Below are 21,628 nucleotides of genomic sequence, written 5' to 3'. Positions count from 1 at the left end.
AGAAGTGCCGCGTTGTTACCCATGTGAGAAACGATCCCGTATGCACAGATGCAGTGCTTATCAGGGCACGCCAACACACCTAGTATAAGAGCGATGAATAGTAACTCAGGTGATTGCCGTGTTATCGAGGTGAACCAGGAACAAACTCCACGACTCCAAGATGCTCATCTAAAATGCCCGAAGAAATCCAAATCTCCCCTTCTGCCAACGCCGAGCTGTACTTTCTAGTCCGTGAATATGTTTATGGTTTGTTGTCATACCGGGCAGCATTCGCATCTGACGCTAGTCCTTGTAATAGAGCTGTCTGTATATCTTCTTGTGTTGCTCCAAGAAGATGAACGTGGCGATGGTGTGAGGTCCCAACCGCATGAAACTGGGCACCCATCCTTTCCACATCCATCCGAAGCCCTCGGCCGCCGTGATTCGTGTCATCATGCTGAAGATGCCCTCGTTGGTCTTAGCGCTCATGACGCGCGTTTTGATTACGTCCATTGGGCTGCAGACCGTGGTGGCTACGAATCCAGCCAAGAACGAGGCAAGGAAGTGCGTCGATAGGCCATCTCCAAGAGTCGTACATTGCAGGATCTGGACCTTGAAGATGTCGTAGCTCGCTAGCTGAGACGCGGTCATGAGTACCGCACGCGCGCTATTGGGCCAAACACCCCGTACCAGACTCGAGTATCCTTCCTCTCGGACCATCCTGAGGAGGCCATCGACGGCATTTTTGTAGTTTCTTCTCTCGGCCGTCGGTAGAGACATGTCATTCTGCATCCGCACGTTGATGATATCGGCTGGCGTCCCAGCGATTCCACCCAAGAAACCCGAAGTCGAGGCCATTGCGACCAATGTCATGAAGGAGGGCGGTTCCTTTCCAGTCGAGACCAACTCTTTCATTTTCTCGTATACGCCGAAGCGTGTGGTGCTGTATGTGAGTTGGCGCATGATCGAAGCCGAAAGCTGTTCCCTTTATCAGTCCTGATCGGCGTTTAGTCGGCCGACCTAGATGAAACTTACTCCGCGGTAAAGTCCTCGTACTCCATCGCTCTTGATGATATGCGAGGCCATTCCGGTCATGTTCTTGCGCGGGCCTTCATGGCTCTGGGTTTGTAATCGGACCTTGGCCAGGTAAGCAGTGAACGTGACTACGAATTGCTACGTGGTTGAACCATACTTTGACTGTGAGAGACGATTCTTAGCAAGGGATGTATGGTATTCGGCGGAGTGATTCCATACTCAAATCTAGAGGATGGGTGACCGTAGCAGCGAAACAACTCGCGCTCCCACCGAACCAGAAAGGATAGTGGATCTTGGTAGGCGAGTCATTGCTCTTGACGGGAGCTTTGGACATGACGCCCAGATCGCTGCGTCATCCACAGGCGCGTCGTAGAGAATGCGCGCAGCAGCCGGGACGATAATCTGAGTCCGTAGCGATCATACGACGCAGTTGATTCGAATTTGACGATTGATGATAATTGACAATCGCGTCACGAAAAGTCCCGGCCCTAACCGGCGATGACATGCAAGGACCGGGAAGCTCCTGCGCTTTAGCTGTATGCAGACGCAATCATGATAAGCATCCGACAGGTCCTAGGCGCGACTGCCCCCGAGCTTTCCACCATCTCGATTTTGTGGACTCGATAAACAACGATGAGTCCTGGTACCCATCCTACCAGTCATATTACTGCACACTCAAAATCGCCGGTCGTTCTATTTGGTCGTTTAATGCATAGGATATATTCGCAGTCGCTTGGCTACACGTCGTTGGATGGGCATAGCGTGTGGATTCTACCTATAACAGCAGATACTTTCCGAACATTGAAGAGACTATAGTTTTACAGAGGCAATCATGTCATCTGGTTGTGCCGAAGTGATTCCTCCCTCAAGTAAACAACTTCTCCATTTGTTGCCAGAGAGGCAACGAACGACGCTGCTTGGGGGGAGTAGACCTCAAGGTTTGTCGACTCCCTTACAGTGTCCTGATGTTGCGCTCCTGCATTCCGCTTATTACTGTTCATGTACCTAGGTATGCATATGGAAAACTTCAGCCCAGCGACCTTGATCTGCGAACGCCATCGCAAGGTCTGCTCTGATGATCATCATATGAGAATGTTCAGGTCCGAGCTGCGCTGTAGAATTCTCTATCGCCTTCAAGTATAGCTACTCTACCTTGCTCAACTTTCCTCGCTCCCTATATGTGATTGCAAGGTTGTTAATGCTTGTTGGCATGTCAGGATGCTCTGCTCCAAGCAACGCTTTTCTCAGCTCAATTGTTGTTACGTGCAGCTGCTCTGCCTCGTTTTCCCGCCCCTGCCCCGAACATTTCTGCGAGATTGTTCATGCTCATTGGCGTATTTGGATGCTCTGCTCCTGGTGCGGCTTTCTCAGTCTCAATTCTCGTCACTTGAAGCTGGTCTGCCTCGCGCCAACGCCCCTCTTCAAACAATACCGATGCCTGACTGCCTTTGTCAGGAGCTGTTCCGCCCCGGGCCACCGACTTTGATCTATAAGAAGTGATGTATAATTAGTGATGCTTGAGAGAATGCTGGGATCATCGGGATCAAGTATTGCCTCCTTTTTGTTCAGTGCTGCTAGGCTGAACTGCTCTGCCTAATCATATTGGCCAGAGCCAGTGCACATCGATCTAGGGGCAGCACTCTCGAGAAGCTATGCTCCTCAATCACCCGTGTGGAGGAGTTTGGCATGGGGAAGCCCTCCATTTGCTCCTGTTCCCATCTCATCTCTCACCTGCGCCAAGAGTACATCATCGTCGGTCCATCTGTGCGATAGTATCGCATATGGCGAAATGGGCTTTCCCATAAAATCGATCAAAACAAGCCTATTGGCGGTGTTGAAGTGAAAGAGTCGTATCGCCGCGCTGATGGTGGGAATACGAATATACAGACAGTACGATACGGAGACGTCGGCCGCGCGATACACGGGATGCGACGTGTGTGAGCAAGGAGCAAGAGCTGCACAGTGGTGTACTTGACATGTGAGGCTTTGGGCGTCAACAAAAGACGAGAAATCCTTTGACTCCAGTCGTTTTTGTCGCCAATGTTGGTGAATGTAGATTACCTAGCTACGACGTTGCAGGAGAGGTCCTCGCGCGAGAAAGTATGAAGACCTCATGGCAATAAAAGCTTCGGTCGTGGAGCATGTTCGTGCTCTCGGAAGACAGTCGAGTGTGGTAAGCAGGAGGCAGTGGCGCAGTATATCGATGCTCTCTACGGTCACAATGAGGAGGGAGCACGACGTCGTGGTGGTAATATCTCCCTGTGAGTCTCCAGCTTCACGCTTGATACACCTGTGTGATGTCTGTCCAGACCATGTGCATGGCATATCTAGTCGGGGCAGTTCTCCAGAAGTACAGTGCGGCATCAACGCCGTCTGGACGTCTTCACGTCATTCGGAATTATGTGTCAGAGTCACAGCAAGTATGAATATCAGATTTGACATCGCGCAATGATGTCGTCTCATCTGTAGGTCCAGGTGGCGGGAATGCAGGAATATGTTGGCGATGACAGAATGTTTAGTACATCCCAAGGCTCTTCCAGGGCTGCAACTTTGATTCATCAATTGATGAGCGCGGCCTTGTCTGCGTCGGGATTAGCGCCCCCCGGTGCTCTCCTCCGCAGCGCTGGAGTGTGTCCGAAGGCATTGCACTAGCGATACGGATATATCAGGAGGTAGTTCTTGACTCCAATCAACATCATCGCGATGATCGTCGCAGCGAAAGCTAGATATACATGTCTCTCTGCTTCCGCCGTGTCGAACAGTCGGCACGCCTTCTTGCTCGTCAAACCTACTCGTCACTCACGATGCTTCACAAGCACAGGTTAGTATCATCCGAGACCCAGCCGACTAATAGCCCAGATGTGACTTTTTGTTGACGATTTGTATCGAGTATCCTCGGACCCACCGTCATCTACGACGAGGTACTCCATACTTGTTCTACGCTGATTCTGTACATCAACAGGCTCATCATTGCAAAAGTCCCTCTCCATTGATGGAAAGTCATATGTTTCCGATGAATGGACGAACGTCCCTTCGACAATCCTGGCGCATTACGGCCGTCGACTACACGTACAACCTGACCATCCGCTTTCAATAACAAGGAAGCTGGTTGAATCGAGATTCCCAGGATTCAAAAATCACAATGATCTTCCGCCAGTGGTGACTGTTGACCAGAATTTCAATTCCTTGGGTTTCACGGCGGATCATCCGGGTCGCAGCAAAACCGACACGTACTATGTCAACAAGGACACGGTTCTACGAACGCACACGACTGCCCACGAAGTCGATACCTTCCGCGCTAACCTGAGCAACGGCTACACCATCTCGGCCGACGTGTATCGTCGAGATGCAGTGGACCGAAGTCACTATCCCGTCTTCCATCAAATGGAAGGCGCACTGACATGGGATCGTAACGATTTTGCATCTCGTGAGGCTTTGACTCAACAGATCATTGCAGATCTGCAGAGCGTGCCGAAGCACGATCTGAAAGTGGAAGATCCTAATCCCGCATTCCATGCCGAGCGCAACCCCTTACAGACCGAATTTCATACTGCGGCTGAGGCAGAAGCTATTGCGGCTCACTTGAAACGCTCATTAGAGGACATGGTGGTCACAATATTCGCAGAGGCAGACCGAGCGCTCACCGCAGCTGGGAATGACGAAGCGAGGGAGCCGATAAAGGTCCGATGGGTCGAAGCTTTCTTCCCACACACTTCACCATCGTGGGAGATGGAAGTGTGGTGGCGCGGCGACTGGCTCGAGGTTCTCGGCTGTGGAGTCATTGATCAGCCCCTGCTCAATCGAGCAGACGTCTCATCGAGGGTGGGATGGGCCTTTGGCATTGGGCTTGAGCGAATTGCCATGCTTCTGTTTGGCATTCCGGATATCCGGTTGTTCTGGAGCCACGACCAACGATTTCTGAGTCAGTTCGATGCCGGGAAGCCCATACGGCGATTTCAACCATTCAGCAAACATCCCGCAGCGCCTCGAGATGTCGCATTTTGGCTACCGGCATCGGGGCCCGTCATTGCTGGTACGGCTTCATCCACAACAAGCGCACCGTCGCCCGCTGGCGGTCAATTGACTGCAGCGCCAGCGGGTCAGCAACCAATTTTTCATGAAAACGATCTCATGGAGATCGTTCGCGATGTTGCCGGGGACAATGTCGAGGATGTGGTCCTCATCGACAGCTTCAAATCTCCCAAGACTGGCAAGCAAAGCCTATGCTACCGAATAACGTATCGGAGCTTAGAAAAGACGCTCACGGGCAAGGAAGTGATGGAATTCCACGATCAGATCGGCCGCCAGCTCGTCAGCAAATTTGATGTCGTGCTGAGATAGATAGGCCGTGGGGACTTTTTCAATCGAAGCATTGTATAACATAGCTTGGGCTTCGCATAATTGTTCTCGGAGCCTGGCATGTATGTATGTAGAAAACGTATAGTGTGTCATTTATTAATCGCGTGTCATCGTGCAGGCCCGATGCATTTGACTTCAACCCGAGACACCTTTCCGAGAAAAGCGAGGTCGTTCGATTCTGCTGAAGGCAAAGCTTGGACTACAGCCAGAACGCGACTCAGCCCGAGCAGAGGCGGCGCGCCAGCGCAGCGACGCCCATCTCCAGCTCTTGCTTCTCCGCCTGGGCAAGTCGGAGTAACTTTACTTTTTGCATCCTTGACGCCATGCCGAGAATCGAGCATGCCCAGGTGCCTGTGCAGCAGCTTGGCCGGAGCCCGGCTATTTGTAGGGCTGGCTGTCACAGCTAATAGCACGCGCAGCTGCCTACGTCGTGGCAATTAATGATCAATCGTGGCGTCGCTCCTGGACCATCTTCCTCACACTTGCATGCACACGCCATCAGGATGCGCAGCCACCCTTCACTACCTCGTCAACAAATCATTTACAATGCGTCGGCCCTCCACATATTCTGACATTAACACTCTACCTTCAAAGACCGCTCTCGATCTCACACGCTTGCTCATGGCTAGCCCGCCGCACTGGGCCTCATTGCTCGTCAACAACCTCACATCGATCTTCCCAAGGAGCCATGTCACCGTGGGACGCGAAATCAATCAGGTTCCCGGAGCGTGATACATGACATCTCAGACCACACAAGGCTTGTCCATGTCCCTATGATAGCCGAGAGTAGCGATTATGGTTTCGCTTTTAGTTGAGAGCTGGACCTGGTTCGCCATTGTCATGGTCGTTGCAATCTGCCGAGCGTATGTATAGCTACTCCAAACCCCACGAGGCTGTGAGCGCGTTCATTTGGAGCCAGCATTAATCCTGTCGCAGAATTTCACGCCGGATGACTTTGGGCACGTTCAGACGCTTCCAGGTGGACGATTATGGAATGGTCGTAGTCCTCTGCTTCTACACAGTCTTCGTAGTCACCCTCAATCTCGAAACAGACACAGAGTCCAACTTGCTGCCGCCCGGCTTCGATGCCAGCACATTAACGCCTGACGATATCGCTAAGAGGGTATACGGCAGCAAGCTGATCCTTGCGGTCGAACAATGCCAATGCATTGTCATTTGGGGTGCCAAATCGTGTCTGATCATCCTATACCTTCGCCTCACATCTCTACGCATGGAAAACTATGCTGTCAAAGCGCTTTCCGTGTTCGTGGGATTTTCATTCGTCATCATGGAAGTCCTGTATTTCGCTGTCTGGTGTCAGCCTTTCTGGGAGTATTGGGCTGTACCGACTAAGTATGTATCGGCATATATGAAATGTGAAGAAACTTAACTAATTCCAAGGTTAGCAACATCCAATGCAGCGCCGCCATCAATCATTTGATCACGAACGCAGTCTTCAATCTCACTTCGGACTGCGTCATGCTGGCGATAGGCCTACCAATGTTTTGGAGACTCCATTTGCCGTGGCGGAAACAGCTACCCCTACTACTAATCTTCGCTGGCGGTGGTGTCTTTGTGTTAGTTTGTGCCATACTCAACAAACTCTACTCCTTCACTGAGCCATTCGGAGCTGCATGGACGTTCTGGTATGTTCGAGAGAGCTCAACAGCGTTACTGGTTGCAAATCTGCCTTTTCTGTCGACTCTCCTCAAACGCGTGTTCGGCTCGAAAAGCGGCTCGGACGAATTCGTCGGACGACCGGCAATCTCGGCACGATACGTCCTCGACGGTCACAGTTCAGGCTCGCCGCAGGCAGATCAAGACTACACTATTGAGGTTTCCTCGGAAAGCGACCCTCAAGTACACATGGATGGAAAGGCTCACAGGTCCTATGGGAATGTGATGCATTCCGGAACATTGTCGGATAAAGGTGTGCGACGAGGTTCGGGTGGTTCTCATGACACTCCAGATGTCCTGCTACAGGCATCTCGGCGGGCTATTAGCCTGCCAGTCGCAGATCTGTCGAAGCCCAGGTAAATGCATATTCACGCAGGTGCCAAGATTACCATAAGTCGGCAGATATAAAACTTACAAGCCAAGCGACGAAGTCTTGTCAAGAAACTGGCATCTTCACCGAACAGCGATAATTGATCGATATCTTTGTACAAGATGTTTCAAGACGCTGCTTGAAAGTTTTCGGAGGCCTACCTTCCTCAGCGGGTACGTTGACCTTATGAAGTAACTCGCGGTCGGAGCTTCGCTAACAACTCGGACCAACCTCTCGTATATCACAGACTCTTAAATACGATCTCTTGGCATGGGATGCTGGACATTGCGTCCAGCCCCATCCGATTATTGGACAAGGTCCTCGACGATTTCGATCAAAGATTGCTGCTGCTGCACGTGTGCAGGTACCGCATCGACCCGCTGGTGGTGTAGGGCCAGCCAACCAGGCTCGGAACATTCCTAATGGTCCGGATGTGATTCCGCCATCCGGAAACTCACAAAACATATGCAGGTACAAAGACTTGCCATGCAATCTACCAGAGAACATTAGCAGTGCAGCATCCGAATCGCTAGCAAATACAGAAGTAAGTATCGTGGTTGATTCAGAAACTGTATCCTCGACTCTCGAAGTCTGGCGACTCTGCATGCTGGAACATGCCCGCAACGAAAACGCTGAAACGTCCCCAGCACAGCGTCCTTCCGGGATGATCGTGGTCTGCCACGTCGGCCACCCATTTTGGGGGAAATCGGTGGAATTAAGAAAGCTCAAAGTCCCTGGATACATCCTGGCCCCCAACCTCATGCTCGTGCTTCACCCCCAGCCACATGGTGGAAATTCCGTCACGCACACCCAGCAACGGTCGCTGAAGCCCTGCATATAATAGCATACATTGCTTTCGACTAGTCTCACATTTCGCCCTTGTCAAGCGCACCTTCCATGCGAACCTGAGACTGTCTCATTCTACTATTGTTCTATTTCCACGAAGATTGTGCGTGATTGTGTGTGATCATGCTTCGCTGCCTGCAGAGCATTGCTCTGGCGGCTCAAGTCGTGTGGGCATGGTCGCCAGAATCCTGGGAACCGAAGGATTATTATAACAACAACGACTGGAATACCGTGTACAAGGTCACCGTGCCTCACATTGCTCAAAGAACTGCTACAAGCTCGACGCCTGGTCCCATGGATTTTCTCACGAAGCTGACACATGATGCCGACCCGGTAGCCGGGTCCGACCGTAAATTGGTACGCCCAACGGCGGTTCCGCTTTCTCCCAATGGTGATCAACCTTTCTGGCAACAATATCAAGATGCACTTAACATTAAGGAGTCGACAACCGCGACAGCAGATACTATCTATCAGACCGTTCAAGTGACGTTTGGAGCTCTTAGTGATTGTTTGAGTTGTGCTGTAAAAAGCACGTCAACTGCTCACATTCAATCGCAGACGCCGACAGCAGCACCCCTTCATGCTCCGAGTGTACACGATTCGCGCGTCTCCTCCTTAGGGCACGAGTCGTTGGCGAAAGGGACCTCTTGCGCTTCTCTCTCTACCGCCTCCGGTGTCGCCTCTCCTGATACAACACATGCGTTGCCCGCTACGTCTTCTTCTCTGTCTTCTTATGGACCGCCTACTGCCGGAGAGTACCTCAATTGCAGTCTGCCGACATCCCCACTCGCCAATCATCTCCAAGTAGGAGACTCGGTTCTCGGTTCTTTGTGCCAACCACATTTCCCGCATTGGCTCGGTGATTCACAAGGCAAACCATACACTTCAGCGCCATGGGGCGAGAGAACTCCACGAACGGCGGATGCGACCGTCGATAGCGATATACCGCGAACAGGGGTCACACGGCGCTACGAATTTACCATCAGCCGTGGTCATGTCTGGGCAGACGGCGTGAAGCGAGATGCTATGCTCGTTAACAACCAATTTCCTGGCCCGGCAATCGAAGCCAATTGGGGAGATGAGATCGAAGTGATTGTGCACAACAATATCTCCGCTCCAATGGAGGGTACTGCCATGCATTATCACGGCTTTCTCCAGCGTGGTAGTAATTGGATGGATGGCGTGCCCTCTGTCAGTCAATGTCCAATCGCGCCAGGGGCTTCTTTTACCTACCGTTTCACCGCTCAGCTCTACGGAACATCGTTCTACCATGCACATTATTCGGCTCAGTATACTGCGGGTGTTGCCGGGCCGATCATCATACATGGCCCATCGCAGCTTCCGTATGACATCGACATTGGGCCCGTCATGCTCACAGACTGGTTTCACATTCCGTATTTCAGCATCGTTAAAGATGTGGTCGGGACTGACATGACTAAACTACCACCTAAGAGTGACAGCTTGCTGATCAATGGCCGCGGCCGATTCGACTGTGCTGAACCTTCCTACTCAAGTTCAAGCGATTGGGTTGGAAGTAACATCGCGAGTAACCAGACTTGGGAGTGTGTTGACGGCGCCGAGTTGTCCAAATTTCGATTTCAAAGCGGAAAGATCCACAGACTCCGGCTAATCAATCACGGTGCTGACGGTAAGTTCGCCGCAAAGTACGTCACTCGATAGTTGCTGACACAATTCAGGAGTGCAAAAGTTTTCCATCGATGGCCACAAGATGACTGTCATCGCGACGGATTATGTCCCGACCGTGCCTTATACCACCGAGACTGTTACCCTGGGTGTAGCTCAACGTACGGATGTCCTAGTCCAGGCACTGGATACACCTGGCGCCACGTACTGGATGCGAGCTAGGACCCCTGGTGGCTCTAGCATGGGCGGCTCAGCACACGCCGAAGTGCTCGCTGCCATATACTATGACGGAGCCGATCCATCGCTTATACCAGCCTCTCAAGGTGTAAAACAAGACGCTGGCTGTGAGAATGAGCCCCTCGAAATCACCCAACCTGAATATGTCATCGCTCCTAGTGGCGATGCTTACCAGCAGAACCTCGTCCTTGGTCTCGAAAGGAATTCCTCTGGTAATTTCGAATGGCTGATCAACGGCCAGACATTCCGAGCGAACTTTAATTCGCCTTCTCTCTACCTCGCCGCCGATGGGAACACCACTTATCCAGATCCCGAGTGGAACATGTTCAACTTTGGCCAGAACAAGTCTATTATTCTCAATGTCACCAACGCCACACCATACACCCATCCATTCCATCTTCACGGGCACAACTTTTTTGTCCTCAACATAGGAAGCGCCGGGACTACCTGGGATGGCAGCATCGTCAATCCTGGCAATCCCATGAGGAGAGACACCGTGATCATACCCCCTCTCGGATGGGCAGCATTCTCCTTCGAGTCCGACAATCCCGGCATCTGGCCATTTCACTGCCATGTGGCGTGGCATCTCTCTGGTGGACTTGCCATGAACATCATGACCCGACCCAATGATATTCCGAAGATACCTCGAGGCATGGAAGAATCAACCTGTACTGCATGGAATGCGTACACCGACCGAAACACGGTTGATCAGATTGATGCGGGATCATAACATGCTCTCTGCTGGGGGCTTGCCATGTTCCGTTCCATCTTGCTTTTTCCACACCCATGATTGCGCTCTAATATGGCTATTTACGGCTTTCACGAATTATGACATTGCTTGTATTAATTGCCGTGCCTCTCAATCGGAGCACGGACTTGGATGGGAGATTTATGTCGGTTGTAGAATAGATTAGCGGAGCTTTTACATATGCCTAATGCATAATGCTTCTGTAATTTTAATGCAGGTTTAACATGTGAGAGTACCACATGCATACATCAGAAATTCATCAAAAGACGCTCAATTTTGGCATCGACGTGATTGATGGTTGACTAGACTTCAAAAAATGGTATTGCCAACGCTAAATTGACGTGAGAGTAGGACAAAAATGGTTCCCTGAACTGGCACTTCTACCAGGTCTGCAATGCATTCAGTCGTCTACTGATCATCTTCGCTGTTATACATATCTGGGACGACCACATATAAACGTGCCATTCGGGCGTCGCATCCCATCCAACCCATAAAATACACGAGATTGCCGCGTTGCACTGAAGACGAGTTGAACAGTCTGCACGAACTTCCGCTATTATGGGGGCTCTGTCGATGGCGTAAGGCTGCGCTGCCTGTATCGCCAACAGTGCCGTTTGATTTGCGAGGTCTGCTCGTTTGCCATCATCTAACGTGTTGGGCAGCGCCAACAGTGCAAGCTCGCTTGTGGCTTCTGACAGAATAAATTGGAGAAAGAGCTGCCTCATGAGATATAATCAGATGCTTGTGCCCTTAACTTTGAAGCGCTCTTTCCGGCGTCCCAGAACAAAGACGTAGCTTCCTGAATGTCGGCTTCGCTGATGTTCGTGTCGCCTCGCGCTCGTGCGAGGATGCTCGCGGGTGACAAGAGCTGTAATGCATAGCGCAAGGAAACCGTGGAACCAAGCTGGGTGAGTGCTTGAAGCGCATCTGCATGTAGCGTAGCAGACATTTTGAGCGCTTGTTGATTATCTGCCAGCTGTGGCGCTGTGGGTGTCGCGAACTCGAGCTTTGCGCGGGTCTGAATTATTGTCTGGATCTCAGTAGGGGTGTACGGATGAGTCGGGATGATCAAAAGTCGTGCTAGAAGATCAGGCGGTATACCGTGAGCTGACACCAGGCCTGCATCGTTCGATGATTGTGTTCCGCGAATGGTCGTTTGCCCTCGATTTGATGCAAGGATGACAATTGGCGAAATGCTTGATTCGAGCGCGCGATTCAAGTACGTGAAACATTCGATGTCGAGCATGTGGACCTTTCAAATCGTTAGAACTGTTAATGCCAAAAATCTCATCGTGCGTTGTGTTTACCTCATCAATGAACAGCACACCAGGGACCAGTTCAGCGATGCCCTGATCGATATACTTGTTGACGACCTTGTTGATCTCTCCTCGTAGCTTTTCAGTAATTTCGGTCTTGCGTGGTTTCATCAATTGACCCATCATGCTCATCACATCTTGGCCGCCCTGCGGTCTCGCATTGGCTACATCAAGGTCGTGCAAGGTCACATCTTGCACGATGTCCTTCTTTTTGTGAACCTCTCCTTTCGGCACTGGCACATATTCCTCGGCCTCGAGGTCAAATTCGGTTGAGAAAGCATCAGACCTGCCAACTCTCTTGACTGCTCCTGTGTTCGCCTCGATGTAAATGACATCGCCAAGACGCACGCGCTCTTTCTGTATCGCCTCATATATGCTGGGATCAAGTCGCAGTTTTTTGGTGCCTCTTGAGCTCCGCAGTGTGATGAGAAGATGTGAGATAGTTCGGCCATAAGCACCGAGTGGGTTTTCGCTCTCCTCCGGTGTCAGCTCAGTGACCTCGCCCTCGTAGACTTCCTTCCGTTCCTGTACCCGAAGACCAATCGCTCGTCGGAAGTTTTCCATGAGAGCTTCGGTCTTCTTGACTTCCGCACTGTACACTTCGCTTCCAGTCATTGGACAAAACGGCACTTTGGTGCCCAGCTCTTGGCTAACAGCGAGCGCTAGCGCGGTCTTTCCTGTTCCGGGACCTCCTGCAAGTAATATGGCCTTGCCTGCCATTTTCTTTGCGCGGATCAAATCGACGACGACACCACATGCTTCTCTGGCGGCGGTCTGCCCGACAAAGCCCTGCGAAGTCGCGTCTGCAAGGCCATCGCGAAGACCTAGACCTTTGATGTGCGAATGCGCGGCGGTTCGGTTTTCCCGCGAATTGGTTTGACGAACCTCCGAAATCTGTACAGTCGAGCCGTTCTCCGCCATCTTGAAAGTATAGTGGTGATCTTGCTAGAAGCTAGTTTACTCAGCTATCATTTGTTTCGAGGGAGACGCGAAAATCATTCTAGGGCTTCGCGAACACGACACCGGACCGGCACAGTTGCTGTCATTCACTACCGAGGATTCCCCGTGTCCATACAGGTCATCCGTAGACTGCTTATTAGGCTAAACGATCATTGGTGGGCGCTGCGTCATGCTTTGCAAGCAACTTAGAACATGGGTGACCCTTCGAACTTATTGTAATTACACTGATAATCCACGGACAGCAGCACCGCACTCCACCTCCCTCTTTATACGACCTAACAACGCCGATAACTTGCGTCTGTCGATTTTTCCCGCATTACCTGCGCCGACGATCCAACATATTACAAGGACAACACGATATTCGGAAATGGCGACCCTCAGGGCAAGCGGGCCCTCGGCATCATCTATTTTTCGCTTCACGTCACAATCGGTGGCGACGCGGCGATGCGCTCACTGTGTACGCGCACAGAGATGTCCGTTTTCGTCAGTTCCTAACCAGCGTCAATCGGCAAAGCGACCGCTCATGACCGAGTCGGCGCATCGAACGCAATCGATTGTCTCCGATGTGCCTCCACCTCGGAATATCGGAACTCCAGAAACATCGATTACAAGTTCATTAGGCGCACAAAAATGGCAACCAGCAGGACTTTGGCAGAAGTCAGATAGAGGTGAAGGTATCGCGATACGAGAAGGGGAGGCGCAACAGAGTCGACCAGTTGTGGAGAGTCAGTCGAAAGCTTCAAACAAAATCAATGCCGAGGCAGATCTTGCCAAACCTAAAAAGAGCAAACTGAGACCGAGAAAGGCACCAATCAAATTAACGCCGAAAGCTGTGGAACAGCTACAAGCCCTGTTCGAACAGCCCGAGAGCAAGCTGATTCGAGTTGGCGTCAAAAACAGAGGATGTAGTGGACTAGCATATCACTTGGAATATGTTGACAAAGCCGGAGCTTTCGACGAGACTGTGGAGCAAGATGGAGTGAAGGTTCTCATAGACAGCAAAGCCTTATTCAGCATTATAGGGAGTGAGATGGATTGGTTGGAAGACAAGTTGAGCGCGCGGTTCATTTTCAGGAATCCCAACATCAGTAAGTTGAGTTCCCGACGCATGATCTGAGCAAATGCTAACATTAAGAAGCGGAACAATGTGGTTGCGGTGAATCCTTCAGCATTTCATAGAGCGATTCGTTCCGGCGTTTGAGAGGAGCATAAGCATTTCCAGGCGTTTAAACCATTTCGAACAAATAGATGGCATCGGTGGCTAGACTTCTTCGCACTCATAGTACGCCGGGTTCAAAATCCAAAACCCGAACATTTTCCATCAGACCCTTAAGACTCGCGACAAACTCGAGATGCGCGGGGTCATTCTCTAGGTAATATTGCCTATCCTCCTTGTTACGAAACTCACTCACAAACCCGTGCGTGAGTCCACCCTGAGGACGATATTATTAAATAACTGAACGAAAGCGATAAGTCCGTCGTCCAGCAATAATGACTGACCTGAAGTCCCTCTGGACTGATGTCCTTGCCCCCACCATGCGATTTTACATATGTTTCGTTCGTCGTAGGATGCAAGCACTTGTCCTTCAGAGCCAGCATGCGTCCGCAGACCTGAATCATAGACTCAATGAGAACTTTGGCTCATCTGCCCGAGCTGTGGAGAATCAATGGACACTTACATCGTTCACCTGAGCCTGTGAAGTGCCAGGCTTGAACTCGAACAGGACAATGTGAACGATAGGCATGCTGTCGGTCTCAACGGGGCATCAATCGGAATATGTCTGCAGGCAATTTGATTCATGAGGTCGTGTGCAGCAGCGAACTAAAGTTGATTATGCGATGTCATAGACGTGGTGGTTCGATACAATTCGAACATTAGATTGGGATAATAGCATTCGCCTCAGCTCCAAAGTCCTGTCCCGAGGTCGCGTCCGCAACGCCTGATGACGTCCGCTCCCCTGAATCTCCACAGTTTATACACACGCAGCGCTTTTTGCTGGGTTATTGTGTCAGACTCCGAGTACTATCCTCGAGCTTCGGACATCTCGTACGCCAACCGACATGGATTGAAGCAGCACTGATATGAGCACTCATGCTCATCAATGCATATCACCTGAAAGATGGAAACCGCGACCGAGCGAACTCTGGACATTGTGGTCCGATTCTCCACATCGAACCCTGATCTCGTGCTTGCCATCGCGTCACCTTCGCGCACGACTGGACTCGCATTAAAGCAGCTGATACGAGCACAGCTTGAACAACCTGCGGCAACAAGTCGATTGCGGCTCATCCACGCCGGCAAAGTCATATCCGATGATGCGCCTCTATCCAGCAGTCTCACCCTAACGAATCCTCCGCCACTTCGCAACGATGACCCGAACAAGAGTTCCAAGGCGAGAGGGAAGCTGCCTGTACGAGATCACGAACCTCCCCGGACGAGACTATACATACATTGTTCAGTTGGCGATGTTTTGTCAGCCTCTGACCTAGCTATCGAAGCGAAATCGGCACAAGAGGCTATCGATGCATTGGACAGCAGCAGTATTCAACACACATTCATAGGCAATGAGCAGGGAGACGCATCAACAAATGCGAGTACAACGCCTGCGCCGCGCGGGTTCGACCGCTTGCTATCCGCCGGATTCACCAATTCTGAAGTCGCAGCATTGCGAGCACAGTTTCTGGCCATACAAGCGCATTCGCATACACCGGATACCTTGCCTAGCGGTCAGGAGCTCCTGGCGCTGGAGGAGCGCTGGCTCGAGTCTGGCTCTAGCCCCCTTGGCGGTGGTGGTGGTAACGAGTCGGGAGGGTTTGGACCCGAGGACACCGGTGCCTTGGAAGATCTGCTTATTGGAGACCTGATTGGATTTTTTTGGCCTATCGGGGCCATGTTTCTGTTCATGCGGGAAGAAGGCGTCTGGTCCCGTCGCCGTCAGATCGCTGTCTTGTCCGGCTTCCTGGTCAATGTCATGTTCGGCTTCCTGAGAGTCATGAATTGAATATGTCGAGGAGTGGGAATAAATTATGCCCACACGATCGTGCATTTCGGCCCACACAGGACTTCCCTAGCTCGACGGAATCGCGGAACCTGTACCCACCCAGGATGAAACACATCCGATATCTGCAATCCGAGCTGACCGTCCCTGTTCTCTCCAGCCACAAAAACCGCCCCGCTTTGTGTTATGACAGCGACGTGGTTCTCACCGATAGAGACACGAATCACGTCCTGATCCTCGGAATCGGTCAACTGGACAAGAGCTACCTCGTCCGGTCCCAGTCCGCGCAGGACTTCGAGCTGACCATCACGTCCTGGGGTATTGGCACCCCATAGATACAGTGCGCCATCGCGACAAAGTGCTGCAGCCATCCAGCCGCCTGCTGCGATCTTGGCAATTTGAAGCCCACCCAATGCTATGACTTCACCTGGCTGGTCGGCAGGACAAGCATCCTGGTCCGCGACTGACCTGGCAAGTGATTGGTGCCGTGGATCACCCCAGGTATACACTTGCCCACTCTGCATCAACAGCACGAACCCTGCAGTGTTTGCGACCAACTCAAGCGCTGAGCCGAGTAGCTCATTGTAGTGTGTCGGCGGTGTGAAATCCTCTAGCATCCCTCGATACCAGCACAAAAACGAAGACAGTGACGGGAACTGTACGACTCGGCAGATATCATTTGTTGGGCTCTGTTCTTGCATCACAGCGGATACATGGCCATTACTGGCCATCGCGATATGTGCAATAGGATGCAAGCCTTCGGTTTCTTGCCCTCGAGCGACGACGATGTGTTGGGACGAGTTAATATCTTCAACCACGTAGAGGCGGCCAAGGTGGTCGAGAACACCGCTGAGACCATTGTGGTCGCCAAATGCGGAATGCAACTTGGTGCAATTATCCGGGAGGGCTTGGTCCCATTTCACATTGCCATGACCGAAAATATGCGATTCAATATGAATGACTGTTGTGCTCCAGCCAGTAAATACAATTCGACTATCGGTGGTTGAAATTGGCAACTTGCGGTAGGCGCCGTCGCCCCTCACGTCGCTCAGCAGCTGGCCAAAGGCATTGAAGCCTGCTGCATATACGCCCACAAGACTAGAATCGTCGGCCTCGGCGTCGTTGAGCATATTCGTTGAGCTCGTGGATGTGCAGACATCGATTCCGAATGCCCAGATGTACGATATTAGGGTTTGGGTCATCACATAGGGTTACTAAGGCAGGCAGGCAATATTGGGGCGTTGATTGATGGGGATTAAGTAAGTACCACTACCTAGGTATGCAGATAATATAGACCGATTGGGTTACATATGATCGACAGAAACAACATCTGTATATAAGTGAGACTGATGTGTCGTAGGTGCAGGATCGAGCACGCAACACGACCTTGCCATGTCTCCCTTTACCCAGCATGTACGACGCTATAGATGCACGGAACCACAAAGGTGAGCCATAACAAGAAAACTCATGTGGTAAGTGTTTGATATGTGTAAGATTCATTGGTACGACATGCCGAGAAGGCTGTTCTGTGAAAATGCACTGCGCAGAAACGCCATTAAACCCCGAATCCCACAATTCCGGCCCAGAAAAGACATGAAGCAGATGTATTATGCCGATATAGTTCAGCGGAATTTGCTCACAACCACCGCGATGATGAGAATAACGAGGACAGTGATGATTGCTACAGTGATCAGCTTGTTTGTTGCCATTCTATTGCACTGTCAGCCATGCGCCATCATAGGAGGAATTACCAAAGACTCGGAAGATACCTTCTTGCCATGCCTCGAAGGGTCTTGTTGCTGCGATCCGTGTACCCCTCACTCTCGAGCAGAGTATCTCGGGCGTGCACAATAGTCTCCCGCTGTCGTCCGAGATCTGCAAGTGTGTTTCTGCCGATGTCTTCGGTCTCAAGCGCGATTCGCTGACTCTCCCGTAGTCGTCCACTCGAGCGCTCGAGTCTTTCTGTCCCGCCCAGGAGCTGCTGCCTCTGCTCCAGCTGGTCGTCTTGTGTTGGGCTGTCGGTATAGCGCTTGCCGAACAGCGCGGCCTTGTCATCCTGCAGCGACTTCAGCTTGCGCGCTGCAGTGTCGACGTCAGACTCATGGTTCCGGAGCCGCTTGGTGACATTGACTTTCGAGCTTTGCGGAATGTTCTGTTTTTCTAGTCGCATTGAGTCGAGTAACTCCCTGGCCTCCTCTAGCGCGCGCTGTGCCTGAGATACTGCAGCCTTGCGCGGCTCTCCAGATAGCTCTGAGATCTGATCCAGCTTTTGCGAAATATCCGCCTGGACGAGTTTAAGTTCCGCTTCGTAGTTGCTGAAAAGCTCGGAGCCGGCCTCGGTATCAAGGGTGGACGACATGATTATGGTGCTGTGCGAGAGAGACAGATGCGAGGAGTACTCTGACCGATGGAAACGTGACGGGATCGGTGCTTGCAATGTCGCGCAGTCGGTGTTGTATTCGCGTGGAATTTTTCAAGGACGATAGTAAGGTGAGCAGGAGTGGATGGCGCTTTTAGAGGGAAAGAAGTGGTTGCTGAACGTGGTTGCCTCTGGGAATAGCAGTTCAGTGGCGCGGATGAACTAGGTGCTGTATCCATGCGATGGACGTGCAGGGCGTAATGTGGTTCAGTCCGCGAGACCAGCCAGCCACGTGCACCGACTGCCTGGACGGGCTCGGGCTTCTCCGCTTTTGCAGCGATGACGATCGGGAATACGCCAACGGAGATAGCTTTGTAAAAACCTAAATTTCCTTGGTTCACAGACAAAGCATCTGCCTGGCCAGTTTGATCAATCCTTCAGCAGATCCAATCGAAGCAGATATTGTGCATTGCAACATGGAATATTGTCCAAGGTCTGTAGCTACCGTGTATGTACATGTGAGATATCTGGACATTGATAGTCCTTGTGGTGTGCGCAATAGGTAGACCGATGACTGTCATGACACAGCACCTAACCCGGGAGTTGGCGACTCCAAAAAGTGCCTAGGAGATTTTTAATACCGCGGTTTGTTCCACTGACTCCCCAGTTTGTCCATCCCACCACACGCGTGCGCGCCGCAATGGATAGGCTTTAGCTATACTTACGTCCAAAACTTGTTGAGACAGTCGTCGTCATAGGACCATTCGCTGTAATAATAAGCAGGTGAAATCCCGCGAAGAAGGTATGGCCATGAATGTTGGCCGCCAGCTTCTTACCGCAGTGCATGGAATCACTACCGACATAGTCGCCAGTCTCTCTGCCTGTACTGCATTCAAGCCCGTCACGTTATATGATCATTTCAGTCGCCGCTTGTTGAATGACCTTTGCAGCAGGTCAACAAGCCGCCAGTTAGTTTTCGAGAATCTCTCGGTCGGACCGTGGTTGCGATCACGACGTTTGCTGGGCCGAAGAGTCGTGTCGTCCATCATCCGTGCGCCGGCGTCGCGCGCGAATCGATAGCGGTCGATAATCATCTGCCTCCGATCCGTTCCATTGTCGTCAATCTTTGTCAAGTCGTACTGTGTATATACTAGTACACAAGCACTCCGCCGTGTGCAGTCCCAGTCATGAACATTTTCCGGCGCAAAGATCCCGCAGCGAACAGCTCCAAGAAGAGAAGCAGTGAGCAGCGGCGCACCAAGGTTGCCATTGTCGGCAGTGGCAGCGCGGGTATTGGTGCGTTATGGGCTCTCAAAGACAGCGACTACGACGTTCATCTGTTTGAAAAGTCGTCCAAGCTTGGCGGTCATACGAACACGCAGCCATGGCGCATCGGCGAGGAGACTGCAAAGGTCGATACTGGCTTCATCGTGCTCAATGCTGCCACCTACCCGAATTTCATCCGCTTCCTCGAGGAGATCGGCATTGAGCCCACGCCGACGGAGATGACATTTAGTGTTTCGCGAGACCGGGGAGTCTTCGAATGGTCTGGCGAGCCCCATGGAATTTTCGCTCAGCGCCGTAATATCTTCCGGCCTGAGCATTGGCGCATGATCTTTGACATTGTGCGATTCAATCAATTCGCATTGGACGTGCTCAACGACGACGATGAGACCCTTGGCCCAGAGCTATCCGACGAGCCCGCCAAAGCACCTCTCTATCCAGTGACGATGAGCATCGGCGAATACCTCGATAAGGAGGGCTACTCCAAAGTCTTCCGTGATGACTACTTAATCCCGATGACTGCAGCCGTTTGGAGCACGTCTCCCGACAAATGCACTTTGGAGTTTCCGGCGCGTACTTTGATTCGTTTCATGTGGAATCACCATCTCTTGTCAACTGTTGCTGAGAGGCCGAGATGGCTGACCATCGCGGGTGGCTCCCAACAATACATAGACGCGGTTCTCAAGGTGTTCCCTAAAAAGCGCTTGCACGTCCACAAATCTTGTGAAGTTGCCAATATTGTGCGACCAACAAAGCAAGATGATGCCGAGGTGGCTCTTTCCTGGATTGATGGTACCACGGAGAAGATCGAACATGGTTCCTTTGACCACGTCGTGCTAGCCTGTCACGGCGACGAGATCTTGCCGTTGTTTGCCAAACGACCCACCAATGGCGAGAGCAAGAAAAGTCGCGACTCGAGCAAAAAAGGCCGAGAGTCGAGTAAGAAGAGCCGTACGTCGACCGAGACTGCCAGCTCTTCCGCGAGCTCCCAGCATGCAGCCGATGACGAAGAGGAGGAGATCCTGTCGGCTTTCCAGACTACTGAAAATATCTGCTATCTGCACTCTGACCTCGATTTCATGCCTAAACGCCCGAACGTCTGGACAAGCTGGAACTACTTGGTGAACTCCAAGCCATCTGAGGACTCCCACCCAGCAGGAGTGAGCTTGACTTACAACATGAACATCTTGCAGCACATCCCGCGAGAGACGTTTGGTCATGTCCTGGTGACCATGAACCCAGAACGCGAGCCTAACCCAGAGCTCACGCAAGGTAAATTCACCTACAGGCATCCCCTCTACACCGCCGAAGCAGTGCTTGCGCAACAACGACTGGAGACAATCCAGAACGTGCGAGGTGTGAGCTACTGCGGTGCCTGGACCAAGTACGGATTCCATGAAGACGGTTTCAGCAGTGGCCTAAAAGTGGCCATGGATCACCTCGATGCGAAACTGCCATTCGAATTCGTGGACTCCACATTCAGTCGAGGTCGCCGACCAGTCCTCGTTTGGCAAGACTATGTCGCACGTGCTCTCTTGTCCGTGCTGCTTGTCGGAGTCCGACTCATTGATGCCTTTGTTGCCCTGCCGGTGATCTCCTGGATCATTGTAGTCATCGCTTTCATCGCCTCCATGCTTTTGAACATTTTGGAGCTCGTAGGGCTGCTGTGACCAATTCTCACGTTGGCCTCGGAATGCTGTTCTCACGAGGAAGAAGAGGGAGAAGAAGAAGAAGAAGAAGAAGAAGAAGAAGAAGAAGAAGAAGAAGAAGAAGAAGAAGAAGAAGAAGAAGAAGAAGAAGAAGAAGAAGAAGAAG

General features: G+C 51.7%; 12 protein-coding genes across 12 annotated transcripts in view; 6 read left to right on the top strand and 6 right to left on the bottom strand.

Annotated features, from left to right (window-relative positions):
• Nucleotides 1-282: 282 nt before the first annotated feature.
• K489DRAFT_411448 (mitochondrial carrier) lies at nucleotides 283-1,348 on the bottom strand (the record flags this gene model as incomplete). Its single annotated transcript, XM_033607803.1, has 3 exons — nucleotides 283-957; nucleotides 1,015-1,142; nucleotides 1,234-1,348. 3 exons carry the CDS (start codon nucleotides 1,346-1,348, stop codon nucleotides 283-285), a joined length of 918 nt encoding a protein of 305 aa, XP_033458077.1.
• A 2,354-nt stretch (nucleotides 1,349-3,702) lies between these two features.
• K489DRAFT_360150 (putative phenylalanyl-tRNA synthetase alpha subunit) lies at nucleotides 3,703-5,499 on the top strand. Its single transcript, XM_033602609.1, has 3 exons — nucleotides 3,703-3,835; nucleotides 3,977-5,047; nucleotides 5,111-5,499. The coding sequence occupies exons 1-3, from the start codon at nucleotides 3,718-3,720 to the stop codon at nucleotides 5,353-5,355; spliced, it is 1,434 nt and encodes a 477-aa protein (XP_033458076.1). The 5' UTR covers nucleotides 3,703-3,717; the 3' UTR covers nucleotides 5,356-5,499.
• A 442-nt stretch (nucleotides 5,500-5,941) lies between these two features.
• K489DRAFT_263438 (uncharacterized protein) lies at nucleotides 5,942-7,596 on the top strand. Its single transcript, XM_033600063.1, has 3 exons — nucleotides 5,942-6,236; nucleotides 6,310-6,726; nucleotides 6,780-7,596. The coding sequence occupies exons 1-3, from the start codon at nucleotides 6,169-6,171 to the stop codon at nucleotides 7,408-7,410; spliced, it is 1,116 nt and encodes a 371-aa protein (XP_033458075.1). The 5' UTR covers nucleotides 5,942-6,168; the 3' UTR covers nucleotides 7,411-7,596.
• On the bottom strand, nucleotides 7,522-8,285 carry K489DRAFT_263400 (uncharacterized protein). The gene has a single exon (XM_033600062.1). It carries the CDS (start codon nucleotides 8,180-8,182, stop codon nucleotides 7,634-7,636), a length of 549 nt encoding a protein of 182 aa, XP_033458074.1. The 5' UTR covers nucleotides 8,183-8,285; the 3' UTR covers nucleotides 7,522-7,633.
• Nucleotides 8,286-9,073: 788 nt separating this feature from the next.
• K489DRAFT_322506 (multicopper oxidase) lies at nucleotides 9,074-10,877 on the top strand (the record flags this gene model as incomplete). Its single annotated transcript, XM_033601631.1, has 2 exons — nucleotides 9,074-9,914; nucleotides 9,964-10,877. Coding segments are annotated over 2 exons (1,755 nt in total), but the record flags the coding sequence as incomplete, so codon positions are not given.
• Nucleotides 10,878-11,616: 739 nt separating this feature from the next.
• Nucleotides 11,617-13,132, bottom strand: K489DRAFT_371990 (TIP49-domain-containing protein; the record flags this gene model as incomplete). Its single annotated transcript, XM_033603287.1, has 2 exons — nucleotides 11,617-12,147; nucleotides 12,203-13,132. The coding sequence occupies 2 exons, from the start codon at nucleotides 13,130-13,132 to the stop codon at nucleotides 11,617-11,619; spliced, it is 1,461 nt and encodes a 486-aa protein (XP_033458072.1).
• Nucleotides 13,133-13,405: 273 nt separating this feature from the next.
• On the top strand, nucleotides 13,406-14,697 carry K489DRAFT_382077 (uncharacterized protein). The gene is made up of 3 exons (XM_033605288.1): nucleotides 13,406-14,259; nucleotides 14,310-14,604; nucleotides 14,672-14,697. Exons 1-2 carry the CDS (start codon nucleotides 13,539-13,541, stop codon nucleotides 14,348-14,350), a joined length of 762 nt encoding a protein of 253 aa, XP_033458071.1. The 5' UTR covers nucleotides 13,406-13,538; the 3' UTR covers nucleotides 14,351-14,604; nucleotides 14,672-14,697.
• On the bottom strand, nucleotides 14,231-15,045 carry K489DRAFT_382076 (uncharacterized protein). Its single transcript, XM_033605287.1, has 4 exons — nucleotides 14,851-15,045; nucleotides 14,672-14,782; nucleotides 14,310-14,604; nucleotides 14,231-14,259 (listed from the first exon to the last, which is right to left on the bottom strand). The coding sequence occupies exons 1-3, from the start codon at nucleotides 14,914-14,916 to the stop codon at nucleotides 14,449-14,451; spliced, it is 333 nt and encodes a 110-aa protein (XP_033458070.1). The 5' UTR covers nucleotides 14,917-15,045; the 3' UTR covers nucleotides 14,231-14,259; nucleotides 14,310-14,448.
• Nucleotides 15,046-15,291: 246 nt separating this feature from the next.
• K489DRAFT_322884 (uncharacterized protein) lies at nucleotides 15,292-16,173 on the top strand (the record flags this gene model as incomplete). The annotated part of the gene is made up of 1 exon (XM_033601655.1): nucleotides 15,292-16,173. The coding sequence occupies one exon, from the start codon at nucleotides 15,292-15,294 to the stop codon at nucleotides 16,171-16,173; it is 882 nt and encodes a 293-aa protein (XP_033458069.1).
• Nucleotides 16,174-16,196: 23 nt separating this feature from the next.
• Nucleotides 16,197-17,300, bottom strand: K489DRAFT_322888 (RCC1/BLIP-II; the record flags this gene model as incomplete). Its single annotated transcript, XM_033601656.1, has 1 exon — nucleotides 16,197-17,300. One exon carries the CDS (start codon nucleotides 17,298-17,300, stop codon nucleotides 16,197-16,199), a length of 1,104 nt encoding a protein of 367 aa, XP_033458068.1.
• A 480-nt stretch (nucleotides 17,301-17,780) lies between these two features.
• K489DRAFT_382074 (V-snare-domain-containing protein) lies at nucleotides 17,781-18,850 on the bottom strand. Its single transcript, XM_033605286.1, has 2 exons — nucleotides 17,940-18,850; nucleotides 17,781-17,880 (listed from the first exon to the last, which is right to left on the bottom strand). Exons 1-2 carry the CDS (start codon nucleotides 18,527-18,529, stop codon nucleotides 17,793-17,795), a joined length of 678 nt encoding a protein of 225 aa, XP_033458067.1. The 5' UTR covers nucleotides 18,530-18,850; the 3' UTR covers nucleotides 17,781-17,792.
• Nucleotides 18,851-19,267: 417 nt separating this feature from the next.
• Nucleotides 19,268-21,628, top strand: part of K489DRAFT_382073 (FAD/NAD(P)-binding domain-containing protein) — a 2,558-nt gene continuing 197 nt past the window's right edge. Inside the window, exon 1 of the mRNA XM_033605285.1 lies at nucleotides 19,268-21,628. Coding sequence (XP_033458066.1) covers nucleotides 19,717-21,483 — 1,767 coding nt within the window. The 5' untranslated portion in view covers nucleotides 19,268-19,716 and the 3' untranslated portion in view covers nucleotides 21,484-21,628.

The sequence above is a fragment of the Dissoconium aciculare genome (genome assembly GCF_010015565.1).
Source record: "Dissoconium aciculare CBS 342.82 unplaced genomic scaffold K489scaffold_9, whole genome shotgun sequence".
NCBI lineage: Eukaryota > Fungi > Ascomycota > Dothideomycetes > Mycosphaerellales > Dissoconiaceae > Dissoconium > Dissoconium aciculare.
The sequence above is the reverse complement of the archived record's forward strand: the minus strand, read 5'-3'. Positions and strand labels throughout refer to the sequence as shown.